Below are 18,215 nucleotides of genomic sequence, written 5' to 3' on the forward strand. Positions count from 1 at the left end.
ATCTAAACTCTTTTCTGTACTTATCTACAAGATGACATAGCACATTATGGACAGAATTAGATTTACTCAGTGTGGTACAGAACTGAATGTATTTATCTTTAATAGTTGGCTAGCTATTCAGGAGGCTCAGTAATGTAGCAGATGATCTGCTCTTGGATGCTCACAGACTCTCTATGTGGATTACAAGTGGTTACAGACTCTCTATGTGGTTACAAGTATTGTACCTCAGCCCAAACATAAAAGTGAAGAAATACACTCCTGATTTTCAAATGGCGAATTTCTGCATTTTCCCTAACCTGAAGGCTTTCTTGAATACTTCCAGCTGTTAATGAAGAAAATTCTTCTCCTGTTATGTGATCCAGGGGTGGGAGGAGTAAAAACACCACAGTGTTGTAATCTTCATTAGCATTATTTACTTACAAGAGACTTCGGTCTTAATGAAGAAATTGGTTTCCATTCATAGTCTGGAAAGTAGAAGCTATTGCAGTAAAGAAATGTTTGTAAACTTTCCTGTATCTCAGTGGTTCTGATTTAGTGAAATTTTCAGTATTAGGTAGAAGTCCTCTAAGATTCATTCTTAACTTCCTGTCCTAGGTCTTAGCTACACAGATCTAAATGTGAACTGATGTGTGTTTTGGAGTTCTTTGTACTAGTGTTCCGCAAATTTAAGTATGTAATACCATCATTTTTAGGGTTTTCTAAAAGAGATTGCCGAGTCCTCTCCCCAGAGTTTGCTGTCTAGTAGGTTTAAGGCAGGATTCAGATAATTTGCATTTCTAGTAAGTTCTCAGACTTCTGCTGCATGTCTGGGTGTTACTTTATATTGTTTCTGGCTTGCTGCAAACTGGTTTCATTCTTTTTCTCTAGGGACAAAACAAGAAGAAGAACTGTTTTTCTTAGTTCTTTCAGAATATTTGAGAAACAGAAAACTTACCTTTTTTCCAATAGATATTAAAATAAGGGTTAAAAAGAATGAATACTTGCATTCTACCTCATGTTTCAGTCTTAAATATAGACCTCTGGATTAAAAAAATTTTAAGAAAATATTACATATATTAATTCATGTATAGTAACATTTTCACAGCTTTTTTATATTTGAAAATTTTTAAATTGCATTTTTGTCAGTGAAAGGTTGCCAGCTATCTTTTTGGGAAACACTGTCTTTTATTCAAATCCATTTCAATTCTTTTTGTGAAATAAGAGTGTTCAATTTTTTGTTTTAAGTTTTTAGGTGCTGTCACTTTAAAACTTATTTTCTTGGTCCGTGATGTTCTGTAAATCACTTGTGTAGATTAAATAGGTTAAAAAATTTTGATGATGAGGGCTCTTCCTGGTGGCACAATAGGTTAAGGCACCACATTATGAAGCTCTCTGAAGCCACTGCAGCACAAGTTCCATCCAGGGAGCTGATCCACATGCTGTGACAGACCTCTTCTGACCCTCCTGCTGCTTCCCTCAGCATTTATTTCAGTAGATCTGCCTGTTTTGTTCCTTGCTCGGTCTCTGGTGAATGCTCTCACCTCTGGCCTGTACCCCATTTCTGTAAGCATAAATAAATAAATCTTTAAAAAAAATGTTGGTGATAAGAAAAAGTAAAAACAGTGAATCTGGTTCCTGGTATAATGTGTTATAGACTCCTTGAACTAATTTTTAATATTTAATAATTTTTGAACCAGTCATTGATACAATAGACAGTTGAATGTTTTCCTCAAACCGGTTTAGGACCTATAGTGGTAATGGGGCACAATCAGAGTTCTTAAGGATCTCACAGTCAGGTGAAGATTATAGCAATCAATTATGATTTATGAGAAAGGTGCTGCTATAAAGAAATATTTTGTCAAGAGATTCTAATGATATAGTTGGAATAGAGGGCAAATGGTAGTAGGATAATAAATGAGTGGTAACAGAGGCAGTGAGTGAAGGTGGTATAGCTATGAAGGAAGGAGTAAGGGGAAATATTTAAAGTATTGAGACTGAGATATTGTTTTGGTATTTATTCCACAAAAAGACCTTAAACTATATACTATGGAGGAGTCAGGCACTAAGAGATGACAAGTTGAAAATACGGAGGAAATTGTCTGTACAGTTGCTCTTTTAAATAGAAAGTGATCAGATCTCCAACATAAATTGAAAAATTAACCTTAGGAAGAAATGTTGTAGTCTTCTGAATAAGAGGGAAGACTCCGTGCTGTTTCAAACTAGATGGGGATGCTCTCATCTTCTAGTAGAGATGAGGTACTTTGTTGAACACGGTGGGAGAGAGAGTGGAACTCGGAAATAACTGGAAGTAGGAAAGGTATTGTTATGGAATTAACCCAGTGGGAAAGGGCATAAGTGGGTTTGAGTCCTCACCCATGTACTTAGAAAAATAAGTATAAGACTTGTAGACAGATATAGAGAGAAACAAGAAAAATGATTTGATTTCATATCGAGTGAGCAAAGAAGGAAGACCTGAGAGAGAAGAAAATGTGTTCACTGACACCTGGCCAGATGTTGTCTATCCTACCTCTAGATAGCATCCAAGATGCAATAGGAAGTCAGCCCCCCCCCTCCAAAAAAAAAAAAAGAGAGACTCACACCTCCATCTTTCAGAAATCAAAATGTTGGCTCCACTCACTCTTAGTTCTCAGCAGTCCCTGCTCAGGAAGTCAGGGGGTTGGAGTCCAGAAAGCTCTAAGGCCTTTTACTATGGAGTTGACTATAAGAACTCACTGACTTTGATGAAGTATTTAAGATTGTCTCTTGAGCCAGTAAATCAAAACAGTTTTTATGTTTGAGATCAGTGGAGTACCCACCAATGTAGGTAGAGCTAAACTCTTGACAGGGAATTTTAATCCTGTCACCAGAATAAAATGTAACACATTTTATTTACCTTAACAATTAGGTATTAAAAATTAGCTTAGTAAAGCTTAGTGTGTTAAACAGTTCTTTCAAAATGAAAGATATGAAACTAATAAACATTGAAGTTTTCACTTTTTTTTTTCAGACTGAAAAACAGTGTTTTGCAAAGTTTATGAAATGTGGGATTCCAAAGAGGCCTAAATACATTAATTATACATAAACAATAATATGGCTTTAATTTTAGTTTTCAGAAACCAGTTGAAAATGTCATTGATTCGTTCCTTCAATATTAAATTACGCATTTAATCTTAGTGAACTCTTCAGTGATGCTATAAAATATGTTGACATGACCTGCTTTAGTAAAGATCATGGGAAAGTGGCCATTTGGAATAGATTTGTTAAGAAAACTTTGAAATTCTTGGACTTGAACTAATTTGTTTTCTATGGATCCCATGAGGATACTTGTAAAGCCAGATGATAGGATATGGTTGGATCCTGTGAATGACACTAGTTTACAGTTAAGTTTTTTGGATATTTTCCCTATGTTGCTTTCTCCATGTATAGATACAAAGAATTTCCTGTGCCAGATAAGAGAAGCAACTTGTTGAACAAGTTTTAAAACATAGACCATAATTTGTCTTATATCCAAAAGCACTTAAGTTGTTAAATTGATTTTTTTTTTAATAAGGCAACAAATAACTTAAGATTTAAGCTGTTGGGGTATGTCATTAGTATACAACCTATTACTGGAGGTAAAATTAGTTGTGTAGCAATAAGTGATCCCAAAATAGTATGGGGTAATATTGTGAAATGATTCATGTGGAACAATTTTTACATCGGTCTCTGATACATAATATATGACATTTAAAAGAATTATTAGATAAAGTGGTGGTATGATTGTTTTGGGTGTTTATACTTCATTGAAAGTTAATATAAATGACTATGAAAAGGATGGCGGTAGGGTCAAGATAATTGAGTCATTAGAATTGACCAGATTTCTCCCTGTCCCTTTTAAAACCTTTATTGAGGTATAATTGACATTTAACCAGATTGCCCCTTGACTAAAAGATCACAGAATGAAATGTGAACTTCCTAAGTCATATGAAATAATATCATTTAATTTGTTTTTAGTTTTGAGAATCTTAACACTGATGAGTCTGATTTCCTCAATTATCTACCTTATAAGAATAACCTGATATCAGACATGATCTGTTTTCTTAGCTATGTGATGTGTCTGAGTTAGTGTGCATCCATCATTGATGCTGAAGATAACCAGAAAATATTAAAACCTAGTTTACGGTTGTTTACTTTTTTAAGCTACAGAGAAATAAATGCTTATTAATACATAATGTTCAGGTGTAAATTGTTTATATTTGGTATATTTTTGATACTCAGAATTTTCAGATTGGCTCAAGCCCCCCCTTTTTTTTTAAAAAAGATTTATTTGTGCATATAGAACTGGGGTACAGGCCAGAGGTGCAGGGGCTGTGAGAGGATTCACCAGAGACAGAGTAGGGGGCAAAACAGGCAGATCGTCGAAGTATACTGCTGAGGGGAGCAGCGGGTGGGTCAGGAGAGGTCTGCCGCATCATGTGGTCACCTCCAGGGTGGGGATCGAACTTATGCTGAAGTAGCTTTAGCTTCTTAGTGCTGCGCTTTAACCCACTGCACCACAAGCGAGAGCCACCATGCTCTCAATTTTAATACATTTTTCTCTTTGATAATATGCTTTCAACAACAACAACAGCAAAAATCCTTTGATTGCTATAGAGCTGCATAGTCCATTTTAGTAAGCATTAATGACATGTGACTATTTAATACAGATTAAATGGAAATAAACATTCATCTCCTCAGTTATGACAATCACATTTCAATGTCTAAATAATCACATGGGCAAGTGACTACCATATTGGATTTGCAGATGCTCATACCAGAAAGTTCTGTTAGACAGTGCTGCTATAGACTTTCTCACTTAATTTTCAGTCTCAGTCTTCATGCCTTTGCTGTTAAAAAATAAAATTCCCAAGGCAAACAGAAAGACATCATCATTTCTATAATCTCTACAGGTGCACCAAGGTGTTACTCACCTTTCCACATTTTGTTAACATAAAATAGTTGAAGTTGCTTTTCACCTGTCCATTGTTACATTTACCCCTTCCAGCTGGTAGTACTTCATTGGCACCATCTTCTGGAATGCAAACTTTTGAGTATGATTTTGCTTCTTATGTTACCCTATCAGCATACTTGGTTGGTGCCTCTTGGGGAAATTTACATTTTCTGTTTGAAACAGCGTTTTATCTAGCAGCAACATACACTTAAGGTGAATGATAAATATGTTCTGATACAGAGCTTTAAGGTTATAGAAAGTCTTAAATTGTAAGAGGAATTGTTGTTATTGTTTCAGTTTAAAACCCTTTCTCAAATTCTTCATGCCAACTGTGAGCAATGAGCTTACAATTTACATTTGTGCTTTTCTTTCAATTTATTGGGACTTAAAAATTTATAGTAGTTGATTCTAAAGAAAATGAAGGGTAAAGTGGTTAGATTTAGTTTGGAGAAAGCTTATCAATTAGTTTGACCAGCACTCATATCCCTACCTTTTACCCCTTGTAGGAAACATGCATATGTGTGATATAAGCTGTTAATCTCTGCACCAATGACTCTTACAGGTGGAACAATCCAAAGTTTTAATCAAAGAAGGTGGTGTTCAGTTGCTGCTCACAATAGTTGATACCCCAGGATTTGGAGATGCAGTGGACAATAGTAATTGGTAAGAAGTATTTATCATCATTGCTATCCATTGTATTTGGGCTATGAGGGTGATTAGACTTTTCTCTGCTTAACATTTTAAAACTTTTCATCTTAGCAAAGATCATTGAACTTAAAGTGATGTGACTTGGATTCATATACCAAATTTGCCACATGATGATGTTGCTTCTAATTTCCTATTAGTTATAATTGAAGTTAACATCTATCATATTTTGAAGACAAAGTATGGAACAATAATTCTTAAGAGAATTCTTACTGTATAAATTTTCACCTGAAATTTAAGTATTAAACCTGATTTTGAACCTACCGGTTTTTTGGTAAGTCTTAAGTGAAGAAAATATCCTTGATATTATAGTCAGAAATAGCATCTTACTATTTTATTATCTTATAAGCAATATTTTAACTTTTCCTTGAACTCATTGGTTTTGAAGTAAGTTTCTCTCAACCTTTAAAATACCTAAGTAATTTCATCATAAGGTTTTTATATTTAAAATTGGTTTTTATTTAAAAGTACCAGTGATATGATTTTCACATTATAAAATGTGTTAGTGTAGATATACTTATTTATGCAAATAATGATACTTCAGTTGTTTTTTTACTCTAAAAATATTTTTTTCATTTGGAAAGGTTAGAAATAATGAAGACATTCAGTATAACTCACACCTGATTTTGAATCAATATATGTAGAATAATTTGAGAAATCTTCCATTGGTTAAGACTGGCTTGTCTATTTAATAATAAAGTTACCCTTACCAGTCATAGTTTTATATGTAGATTTGCAACTTAGCTTTTTTATTTTTATCTTTGTTCGTAGTTGGCAGCCTGTTATCGACTACATTGATAGTAAATTTGAAGACTACCTAAATGCAGAATCTCGAGTGAACAGACGTCAGATGCCTGATAACAGGGTGCAGTGCTGTTTGTACTTCATTGCTCCTTCAGGACATGGGTCAGTACCTTGAAGCTTCTGATAACTTTTTGTTATTTATTATTACTCACTCTTTGGGAATATAGTTTAGTTAATAATCCTCAATCTTTGCAGAGTGCATTTTATCTATACCAGTTGTAAAGTTTTTCAAATTCCATATAAAAATGGTTCATTAAAAACTTTTAAGGCCTAGATTAGCTAATCATGATAGTACTTTTTAGTTCTCATGTATAAGACTTTTTCCTTGCTTCTTGGTTTGATGTCTCACTGTGACTAGTTCAGTTTACTTTTTTGACCGCTCTGTCATTAAATACCAAATAAGGAAAAACAGCCCTAAAAATTAGCTTGGGCATATTCTTGGAAACTACAGAGATGTCATTTACTATAATTCTGAAAGAGTATCTTAAGTACTAAAGTTTTCATGTATCATTTCTTTCTTCATTGAATTGATTTGACTTTTGTTTCACTTTAGCTATCATAGACATATTATTTAAACTACTTATTAGGAGTAAAGATGTAAGTATATATATACATATATAGATATATGTAGATATCTATACACACTGATGTACATATCTATACATAGATATGTATCCATGTTATCTGGATATACACACTGATCTGATCTGTTACAACCAACCTGTACTGCCTTTTTTATTGTTTGTGTTGTGTGATTTTGAATATATTCATTGATATATAGATATCATTGTCAACTGCAGATATTTGTAATTCTCCTTTGCTCTTTTTGTTTGGGTAAGTGACTTAGCATAATTTAGCCACATGATGATTATAAATGTACAGAAGGGAACTGGACTATTGCATAGCAACAAACTAAAGAGCATTGTCACCTCACATCCAGATTATAGTATTGTGAACCAGTTGTTTCACTATAAACAACTGGCTTTTTCTATGTCTATTTTCTACGTCTCTCTCCACCTTTTTGCTAGATGGGCTAGTAGTGCTCATTATCATTGTCTTAGTTGAGCAGAAAACCTCAATATATCTATTTTTCAGTCAGGCTGTAGTGGCAAAATGTTTCTTCTATATCCTTCTGCAATGTTTGCAGAAGTTTACATATTTAATGTTCAGGATTGATTCTAATTAGACTTGTTGATTGAAAAGGCTCAGGAAAAGTACCCTCAAAAATATAATACACTGTATAGTTTTTTTTTTTATTATTTATTCATACAGAGCTGGGGTACAGGCCAGAGAGATGCGGAGGGTGAGAGGATTCACCAGAGACAGAGCAGGGAGCAGAACAGGCAGATCAACAAAGTACACTGCTGAGGGGAGCAGTGGGCGGGCCAGGAGAGGTCTGCCATGCCATGTGGATTTCCTCCGGGGCAGGCAGGAATCGAACTCATGCGGAAGTGGCTTAAGCCTCCCAGTGCTGTGCTTTAACCCGCCGCGCCACCAGGGAGGGCCCCATTGTATAGCTTTTTATGAGAATTTGTGTAGCTTCTTCCTGAATTTATATTTTGTTATCATTCCAATATAACTTGTTAGGGGTTTTTCCTGTAAGACAACAGTAAAATCTTAATCTGCTGTTAAGTCAATAGAAATCTGTCAGTTTATATTCAGTTTTATTATTTTAGATCTTTTGGACTTCCTCCAAGATTTAGTCATTCTCATGAAAGCACATTCCCCTTACCTCTCTGGGGGAAAATAGTCCTTAAAATTGCCTGGGAAATACTTTTTCTTGTTTGTTGCAAGAGACAGAAGTTCAAATTATTTGCTATGTTCAAAAATGTGCTTTGAATAATTTCTCATTTTAATAATTATTTTTAGAAGTGGAACAGTTTTGCCCATGGTTTTGTGCTTCTATGTGAAAGAATATGACATTGCATTTTACCTAGAGTTTCAAATACCCTTCTCACTATAGACTGAAATTCCAGGCAGTCTAATAAATGGATCAGGGTCTCTCTTATTTTGCTGGGTAGTCCCTGGATTCCCTTTTCAGAAGGATCCTGTTCTTGAAGTAATTAAAATTGGTCCAACATTGTATTTTCAGCCTCTCCCTCCCCGCCTCCCCGCCCTTATCACCTTAGCTCACCAAGTGTCATGACTGAGTATAGAGCAAAATTTTTATTTTCAGCTTTTGTTATTTAAGTTTCCTTGTTCAGTGATTTGTAATCACTATTAAAGTTACAAACTATCTTGGAGCTTGAATTTTCAGATGTTGTTTTTATCCTTTTGAGTATTGCCACTTTAAAAAAAACAGCTATTTTATATATGAGATTTTTTTCTTAGTAGCATGTATTAAGACTTTTTCTTAATAACATATTATAAATATTTGTCATTGTAGCCCTCCCTGGTGGCACAATGGGTTGGGACACAACACTCACTGCAAGCTGGCCACAGTGCGAGTTTGATTCCCCCCACCCTGGAGGTGACCCACAGGGCGTGGCAGACCTCTCCTGACCTACCTGCTGCTCCCCTCAGCAGTATACTTCATCAGTCTGCCTATTCTGCTCCCTACTCTGTCTCTGGTGAATCCTCTCACCGCTCCTGCACCTCTGGCTTGTACCCCAGTTCTGAATGAATAAATAAATAAATCCTTAAATATAAAAATACTTTCAAATGAATGTAGAGGCTACTCTAGAAAAACCTGTTAAGAGTTTTTCTGATTTTTCAAAAATTTTTAGACCAAATTTCTTAGGATCAGAATGTTCAAGAGCAGGCACTCCAATACTACTTTCTTTATTTTTTATTTATATTTATATCATTCATTTTTTTATGGTGTTTGATTTATCCTCTCAGGTGCCATCTCCATCAAATTATCACAAGACACCAATGCACCTACATCATAGACTTTTCCCTCCTGTTTTGATCCTCTTACCGCCCCTTCCGCAGATGAATGTCTCCGATTTATTGTTTGACTGCTAGTTTTGTCTTCTTTATTTTTCTGACCCCTTTTACGGTTTCCCTATGTTCCTCCTGTAAGTGAAATCATCGGATACTTCTTTTTCCTTCTGACTTATTTCACTGAGCATAATCCCTTCCAGCTCCATCTGTGTTGCTGTGAATGGTGAATTTTTTTTTTGATTGCTGAGTAGTATTCCATTGTTTGTATATACCACATCTTCTTGATCCAGTCACCTGGTTGGGGACATTTAGGTTGTCAGCATATTTTTGCTATTCTAAATAGCATCACTCCAATACTTCTTGAAGATTTCATCTACTTAACTATGACTGACCTAATTTATCGTCTGAAGGTGTTTGATAAGTAAAGTGGTTGTAATATATTTAATTTAGCTCTGGGTATGTGAAGATTCTTCTAAATTGATCAAACATTTTAAATTTTGTTTATTTCAGACTTAAACCTTTGGATATTGAGTTTATGAAACGCTTGCATGAAAAAGTGAACATCATCCCACTTATTGCCAAAGCAGACACACTCACACCGGAGGAATGCCAACAGTTTAAAAAACAGGTGACCAGAATGAGCTTGAAACTTGGGTTTTTCATACCATTCATGAATATTTAGTACAGTATGTTGCTATGTATTTCTCTTGCAACTACACTGTATTGTCACTTATACAGCATTAAAAATAGCTGTAGAAAGTATACTCTCTCTTTTCTTCCTAAATTCTTTGTCCATTTAAAATTTTAAGGCTATTTAGATGTTTTTGTATAGCCTCTACCCACGCTACTGAGATTCTTTCTCTAGGTAAAACTGTCACCAACTGCTGCATTCAGCTAAATCAATAGAGCTTATTAAACTCATCTAAAAAATTTAGAATAACTTGGCAAAAGCATGTACAACTAAGTAAGTAATAGCATTTGTTCCAGGACAAAATATTAATTGGGATTATTTTGTTAGATTGAATTCCACAGGAGAGAATTCCTTTTTTAAAGGCTCTCATTATTTTATAGTTCTTTTCCCCCCATATTTTGTCATGGTGCTTTTCCAATAATACAACCAAATTCCTTCTATGATCGGTATGTTTACTTCAGTGATTTGACATTATTGTCATTTTTTTTAGAACTTTATTTGGAATAAAGTAGTATCTAGTCATGATCTATACATTCCATTTACAGAAAAGCTTAATTAGTAAAAGGCACAGGTTTATTTTTCCTTACCTTTTCTTTTTTTTAAATATATGACATCTTAAAAAGTATTTGGTCAGTTTTGTGTTTAGAGGTTCTACTGCTGCAGGGACCCTAACAGTGAGAGTAGGCCTGAACTGTTCAGTATAGTTAGAAATCTAGTGTTTTGGTATATTAGATATTTGTTTATCATGAGCTTGAATAGGGTAGGTAGTGAGCATTATTTGGATGTCTAGATTCTGTTTAAAATGTGGGCTGATTTGAGACAAGATAAATTAATTTGAGGTAGGTTAACATCATTTCTGATGTTGTTAATAAATTTTCTTTTGTCCCCAACACCCCCTCCTTCCTACATTCTCCTTTTTAATGCTTTAGCTTCTTTACTTACGCTTTATGCTTTACCTCATCTTGTATCTGTTGTTCCTTGATTTGTTTGTATGCACATATACATGCAAGACAATTTTCTAATCAGTATGCAAATTTTTTTCTCCTGGAACAAATGCTGTACTTAGTTTTACTCACTTTTGCAAGTTCTAGTAAAACTTTTAGATGAGTTTAATTTCTATTGAATTTAGTTAAATACAACAAATGATGAGAGTTTTACCTAGAGAAAGAATCTTAGTCATTGTAAACAAGTGACCTAAAGCTGTATAGTAAAAATCAACCAGGGAATCCCTTCTGGAATCTTACATCATTTTTATAATTCTTGATATTACAACCATTTGATTTTGACACTTGTGAAGTAATTGGATTTTGTCAATGGTATTTACATAACAACAATCTTAGTTAAAAATAAAACAACCAGAATAGTATTTTGATTTTGGTTTATAGCTCTATGGAATCGACACAGTTAGCAAAGGACCTAGAGCTGAGGATTTATAAGAATTTAAGTAGAGAAATAAAAAAGTAAAGCTAATGTTAAAAAAAAAAAAGCTAATATACTGATTATGTATGTACTCTCTTGGCTGTCATTTTAGATTATGAAAGAAATCCAAGAACATAAAATTAAAATATATGAATTTCCAGAAACAGATGATGAAGAAGAAAATAAGCTTGTTAAAAAGATAAAGGTAGGTTTATTCTCATATATATACTAAAATGATTTGGGACCTGAAAAACATTATAATAGCATTTGGAAAGACCAAAAATATCATTAGCTGGTTTATCTTTGTAAAGTGTTTTTTAAGTGTTGAGTTCAATTTGCAATTAACTTTTCATAAGGTACTTTATGGGATAGTAGGATGACATAACTCTTTTTTATGGTTTTTGATAACTGATTTCATATTATGTAATTTCCCCCTTAAAAAAGGCTAATATAGAGTGCATTCATATTTAAACAGTATTATGTTTAATCTTTGTTTTAACAGTCACACAAAAGAATGACAATTTGTCCTTTTATAAAAACCCACCAAAAATTTATACAAACCTAATTTTATGTGTATTTGACTTATAAGTAACTGGAACCCACTAATGGTTATTGATTTATGATGTTAGGTAGACAAATAATTATCTGAAAATAATGAGCTATTTATGACTAAATGATAAAAAATTTCTGAGATTAAAAGTAGTCATGTATTTTATTTTTAATGTATTTCTGGAAGCTACAAGAACTTTGAAAGGTACTCTTAATTAACTTCAGTGCATACAAATCTAATCCAGTCGATCTGGAATTCCAAAGGTTGAATTTAGTGAGCATAAGGTTCTCTGTTTCCAGGGATGTTGAGAATGGTTTATGATCTGGTAGGCAGCATAGTCACAAGCCTTATTTTTCCTGCTACCAGCCAATACATTTTTTACCCTTAAAAATTTTTCCAGAGTAAAAAAATGATTTTTTCCAATGCGAAACAGCATCTTGATACCATTTTTTATTTTTAACTTTTTAAGAAGATTTATCTATTTATACAGAACTGGGGTACAGGCCAGAGGTGCAGGGGGTGGTGAGAGGCTTCACCAGAGATAGAGTGGGGAGCAGAACAGGCAGATCAACGAAGTACTGAGGGGAGCAGTGGGCAGGTCAGGAGAGGTCTTCCGCACATTTGGATCACCTCCAGGGCCAGGGATAGAACTTGCGCTGAAGTGCCTGCAGCTAGTTTACAGTGTTGTGTCCTAACCCATTGAGCCACCATGAAGGGCCTGGCTCCATTTTTTAAACCAATAATTTGATCAGCATATACCTTAGTATTCTTAAAATTTCAGAGAAAATGAAGTTTTATTCATTATTTGTGTTGGTAAAATGTAGGCCCTCCCTAGTGGCTTAGCGGGTTAAAGCACAGCACTGAGAAGCTTAAGCCACTTCTGCATGAGTTCGATCCCCGCCCGCTGCTCCCCTCAGCAGTGTACTTTGTCAATCTGCCTGTTCTGCTCCCTACTCTGTCTCTGGTGAATCCTCTCACCCTCCACATCTCTGGCTTGTACCCCAGTTCTGTATGAATAAATAAATCTTAAAAAAAAAATGTACTGTAATAGCAGTTGACTAAATAGAAAATAGTGGCCTATGTAATTTCTTTATTCTTGAATTTGTGAGGACTAAGATCTATTTGAACAAGAACACTTTGTTTTATAGGACCGTTTACCTCTTGCTGTGGTAGGTAGTAATACTATCATTGAAGTGAATGGCAAAAGGGTCAGAGGAAGGCAGTATCCTTGGGGTGTTGCTGAAGGTAAGATTTTCTTCAGTGAATAACTTTTTTTTGGTAAGATGTCACAGTGTCAGAACATTTTTGCATTTATAGTAAATAACATGTATACTACACAGATTAATTGTAGATTTTTGAAGATTTCAGTTGTTTGATATAGTCTCATTTCATTGTAAGTATGTTCCAATTTCCCAGGCTGTGTGTCCTAAGTCAGGCAAGTACATGTTAAATTCTTATGTAATACTTTTATAGTCACTTGGTCTTCTATCCTCCCAGCTCTTCCCCAACATTACCTTGTTCTTGTTTTCTTTACCTTGGGTAGAGAAATGTGGGAATTCTTTACCTTAGGTCCAAAGATTACTTCCAAAGAATCTAATAAAACTTCTAGGATTGCAAAAAAAATGTTGGAGAAAAGGTCTTTCACTTTTATCCAAGTCTGAGGTGGGTCTGGAACCCTCAAAAACGATAACTTTCAGAAGCCCATTTGAAACAATCACAGTCTCCTTTTCTTTGCATTGCATTTTTAGATTAAACCAATTATTAAGAGATCCACTTCAAATTTCGTAAAATGTTATACACATCAATAAAATACTAGTTATAGGATCATACATCAAATAGGTGTGTATATGTTATAGTGACTTAACATACGATTTAATATGTGCTATAAGTTATATTTGGAACCCAAATTGAGCCATGATTATTTGTTTGTCAGTATTACTTAGAAAATTCTATTATTTTAGTTACTGTTCTTATCAGTGAGTTTCCCTACTAAATAGCCTTACAGCCATTACTAGCTCTCTTTCATCTCCAAGTAACCTTCAGTTTCTGAGCCCGGGTTTTAGAATTTTTATAGCCCTTAGAAATATGCATTAAAAAAATTCATATTTCCAGGTTATTGGTGTTCCTTCCTAGTCTCACCCTCCAAGAATGTTCCTATTTGTGTTATTCTTTAAAAAGATAAAGAACCTTGAAGTTCTTAACTTTTCATTCAGATTATCTTAAGCAGATTTTTCTAAAGTGATTCTCCTGTATCCCCAACACTAAATTTTTTAAATGTAGTTTATTACGGAATAAATATATATTGTCTAACAGTATAGGGAAATACATAATTTTCCTTCTCAAAATTTCAAAATTGCTTACTTCAGGATTACTCATTTGCTAGGTTTATATATTTTTATCACTGAGAATGAGGCTACAGTAAAGTAAGATAATTTACTTCTTTTGTACACACTTAACAGTGCTATTTAAACCTTGATTTTAAAAAAAATGAGCTAAGCTATTTTTAATATTTTCTCATTGTTAGCATTAATTCCCAATGAAATTTTCTTTAAAATACTCATTTTAATGAAACTAATTTTTGTTGTCTTTTTTTGTAGTTGAGAATGGTGAACATTGTGATTTTACAATTCTAAGAAATATGTTGATAAGGTATGTGTAACTAGTAAATAAAATGCCAATTTTTTCTCCCTAGAGTTGGACATACATACATACATACATATATATATACACACACACACACACATACATATGTATGTGTGTGTGTGTGTGTGTATAGTCTTCTGTAAATATTGCTAATTTAAGTGGTTATTTTCACTCTGGCATTAATATGCACTGCATAGAAACAATTTGGTACTTTAGAGTTATAAGCAAAAATGCAGAATTAGCTGTGTGTGGCTGAGGATATATAGGAAATTAGTGTATTATTATACTTTGTGTTGGGGTTATACTAAAAGAAGTCTGGAAAGTGGAAAGGAAAAGACTCTTCTTCTATATGAAAAGCTTGGGAAAACTGGAAGGGAAGGCTAGGTTTTGATTCAAAAGCTAGACTTTGAATGTTAAAAGGTACATAACCTGGTAACTGGTGAGTGGGGCACTTGTTGTACTGGAACACAGTGAACAGAACCAATCTTCCTCCCAGGCCAGAAAACATTACTCCTATAATGTACCTTGTGCACCTGATGAAAGAGAAGAAAAGCCTGTGAGAGCAGGACATTGAGGTAATCTTGACTAGAGGACCAGGGATTAAATTAGAAAAGCAGCAGCAGAGAGGAAGCCATAAAGGAGGAATTTAAAGCAACTGGAGATGTTCGTGGACAAGGAACCACAGTGCTTTCATATTGAGACTGAGTCCTTTCTTTTGTCACCTCATACCCTTTCCCCAGTTTTCTCTTATTTTGATTACTTCTCCAGACTCTCACTATGTATTCTCCTCAACCTCCAAGTTTGAATAGCCATCTAAAAAAGTTAATGTTCATTTTCACACTACTCTCCTCTTTCCCAAGAATCTCTTTAGCTGTGTGGAAGTAGTAACATACACATTAGTTATAGTTAGAAACCATGGACGAGTTCACTCTCAAAGTGAGGGGGTAAATTTGAGTCAAATGGCCACCTCAAGAGAGACTAGAGATGAGAGTGAATTTTTGAAACCAGAGATTGCCATATAAGTGATTCTGTCAAAGAAGTTTATAGGTGGGTGTTTTCAGTAATGAAGTACATGATTTGAGTTGGCTTAGCAGTTGGGGTTGCCATGCATCACATAGTGTGATAAGAGTGATTACATATAAAAGTGGTTTTTAAGTTTTATTACAGAATGCTTTCAGTTCCAAAGATGTGACTTCAAAAAGAACTAAAATGTAATTTATTTTGTGACATTATATGTGTTGGTAATGTTTTATGAATGTTAATTACCAGTGTATTCCCTCTGATTTTACTATTTTCCTAAATTTTAAATCTGTTACTTGCCAAGTGCTTGATACACTGGTATTCTTTAACTTTGTATTTTAAAAATACAGAATCAGTTACCTTCATACCCAAAACACGATAGGTATTTAAGCATTATAGATATAAAAGTAAAGGCTAATTATGAATCAAAAACTAGTTGAATGTTTGAAGTTGTACCTAATATGTACTACTTAAAGTGAGAATACAAAAGATGATGTCATGTTTCTTGTAAAGGGGTTTTATGATACAAGTGGAAAGGTTATATATGGTGTCACTTAAAACATATACTTGTACCAAAACAGTGAAAGATAACCAAGGAGATGATTGTCATAGGGTAGAGTAGCTTGACTTCAAGTCTGGGAAGAGAGCACCTAGAGTAGTAGAAGTCTTAGAAGTTTGGAGAGTCAGTGACAAATTCATATGAGTTTTTCAATTCCAACCAGTCCTGGACGTGCTAGGCTTAAGAAGTTTCCTGTGTGACTAAATTGGAGTCTGGTGGAGCTTTCAGTGTAATGGTAGTGACTGTAGAAAGGACAAATTAATTAAGGGACAGAATATAGAGAGATGAGATTTACACAAACCCCAGACTTGGAACTAGAAGGATGGTGCATGGAAATATTAGATAGTAGGAGAGGAATCAAAGTAATTGAACATCACATTCTGCTCACAAAGAGAAAGGTAGAAATAAAGGGAGTCATGGTAAAATGGTAGAGATAGAAGATGGCAGATGGAATGAATGATGAGAAAGGGAGAATCAAGTGATACAGAGCACTGCCACATCATCTGTATCCAACAACATGGCCTTGATAAAGAATATCTACAGAGCAACTCAGAGTATCTTTAACATTTTGAGCCATAAAGGAGTAGTAAAATTAATTTATCCAAAATTCTATATTAACTGGAATGTTGAGTAAAGAGAACAGTGAAGTTTAATTAAAACTTCATAGGTGATCTCAGTTACCCCTCAAGTTTAGTGAAGACCCAAAATTAATAAAAAAGAAAAGCATTTTTTTTTAGGTTTTATAAGGTTTAATGGGAGCTATACTTTTTCCCAAGTAAGAGATGTATACTGTAAGAATGAGTACTTTTCTTTCCAAATGTCATCTTTTAGTAACTGCATTAAGTGTACTTAATGGCTCTAAAATTCTCATTTGGAACCAAAATTTCCACTGGGTCATGCTAGGTCATTGTATCTTGCTGTGCTATGAGTGTAAATGAAAATTTATGAATACCATTTTAAGACTAGTCTTAACTGTTTAAGTCTGAAATTTTTCCTTTGATATATTTTTCTATTTAAATCAAAACTTTTTAAAATGGAAGCAAATTCTTGATGTTTATAACAGGACACACATGCAAGATTTAAAAGATGTCACTAATAATGTACACTATGAGAACTACAGAAGCAGAAAACTGGCAGCTGTGACTTACAATGGAGTTGATAATAACAAGAATAAAGGGCAACTTACTAAGTAAGTATCCATCTTTTCCTCCATAAAAGACATGTATGTACTAAATTTTTAGCATACGCTGGCTACTCAATAGAAAATTGAATAGGAAGTCATATAAAGAAAGCTTTAGTTTTTGTAGTTTTATATTTTACTGTATAATTGTTAGAGAAAGTGTTATCTTTTTTCTAAGTGACAGGCATGCATTTTCAAGTCTTGTGATTTGATTTGTCATCATCTTTAAAATCTTTAATCACACATTTAATCATATGTAGTTAGAAACCAAGGAATTCCTCTAGCAAATATTTTTTTTAAAGATTTATTTATTTATTAATACAGAACTGGGGTACAGGCCAGAGATGTGGAGGGTGAGAGGATTCACCAGGGACGGACTGGGGAGCAGAACAGGCAGATCGACGAAGTACACCGCTGAGGGGAGCAGCAGGCAGGTCAGGAGAGGTCTGCCGTACCATGTGGATCTCCTCCGGGACAGGCAGGGTTGAACTCATGCGGAAGTGGCTTTAGCTTCTTAGTGCTGTGCTTTAATCGGCTGCGCCACCAGGGAGGGCCGCAAATATTTTTTTAAGAGAATAGTCACTATTAAGATGTTAGCCCATTTTACTTTAAGACACATTTCATAATCTTGTTAAAGATACTAAACATAGAACTTCTGTATCTTCATGTCTTTTTAAAATTTTTTGATGGCAGTGTACTCATGATTATGCAGAAAGAGGAAACAGGACCAAATGAAAGAAATATTGACACAAATATTCTCTGGGTACATAACTAATAGAGTAAATTTATTCTGCTGATAGGGTAGTGTGT

At 34.3% G+C, this 18,215-nt stretch overlaps 1 protein-coding gene across 3 annotated transcripts in view; it reads left to right on the forward strand.

The window, feature by feature from the left end:
• The window catches only part of SEPT7 (septin 7), a 66,693-nt gene that overhangs the window by 40,307 nt on the left and 8,171 nt on the right, over nt 1-18,215 (forward strand). For all 3 annotated transcript variants that reach the window (XM_004676853.2, XM_004676852.2, XM_012721024.1), the window contains 7 exons: nt 5,511-5,611; nt 6,425-6,559; nt 9,854-9,971; nt 11,566-11,658; nt 13,152-13,248; nt 14,601-14,652; nt 17,289-17,414. In XM_004676853.2, the coding sequence (XP_004676910.1) occupies nt 5,511-5,611; nt 6,425-6,559; nt 9,854-9,971; nt 11,566-11,658; nt 13,152-13,248; nt 14,601-14,652; nt 17,289-17,414 (722 nt within the window). The remainder of the gene's footprint in view (nt 1-5,510; nt 5,612-6,424; nt 6,560-9,853; nt 9,972-11,565; nt 11,659-13,151; nt 13,249-14,600; nt 14,653-17,288; nt 17,415-18,215) is intronic.

Source organism: Condylura cristata, unplaced genomic scaffold, assembly GCF_000260355.1.
Source record: "Condylura cristata isolate star-nosed mole 26May11 unplaced genomic scaffold, ConCri1.0 scaffold00005, whole genome shotgun sequence".
Classification (NCBI taxonomy): Eukaryota; Metazoa; Chordata; class Mammalia; order Eulipotyphla; family Talpidae; genus Condylura; species Condylura cristata.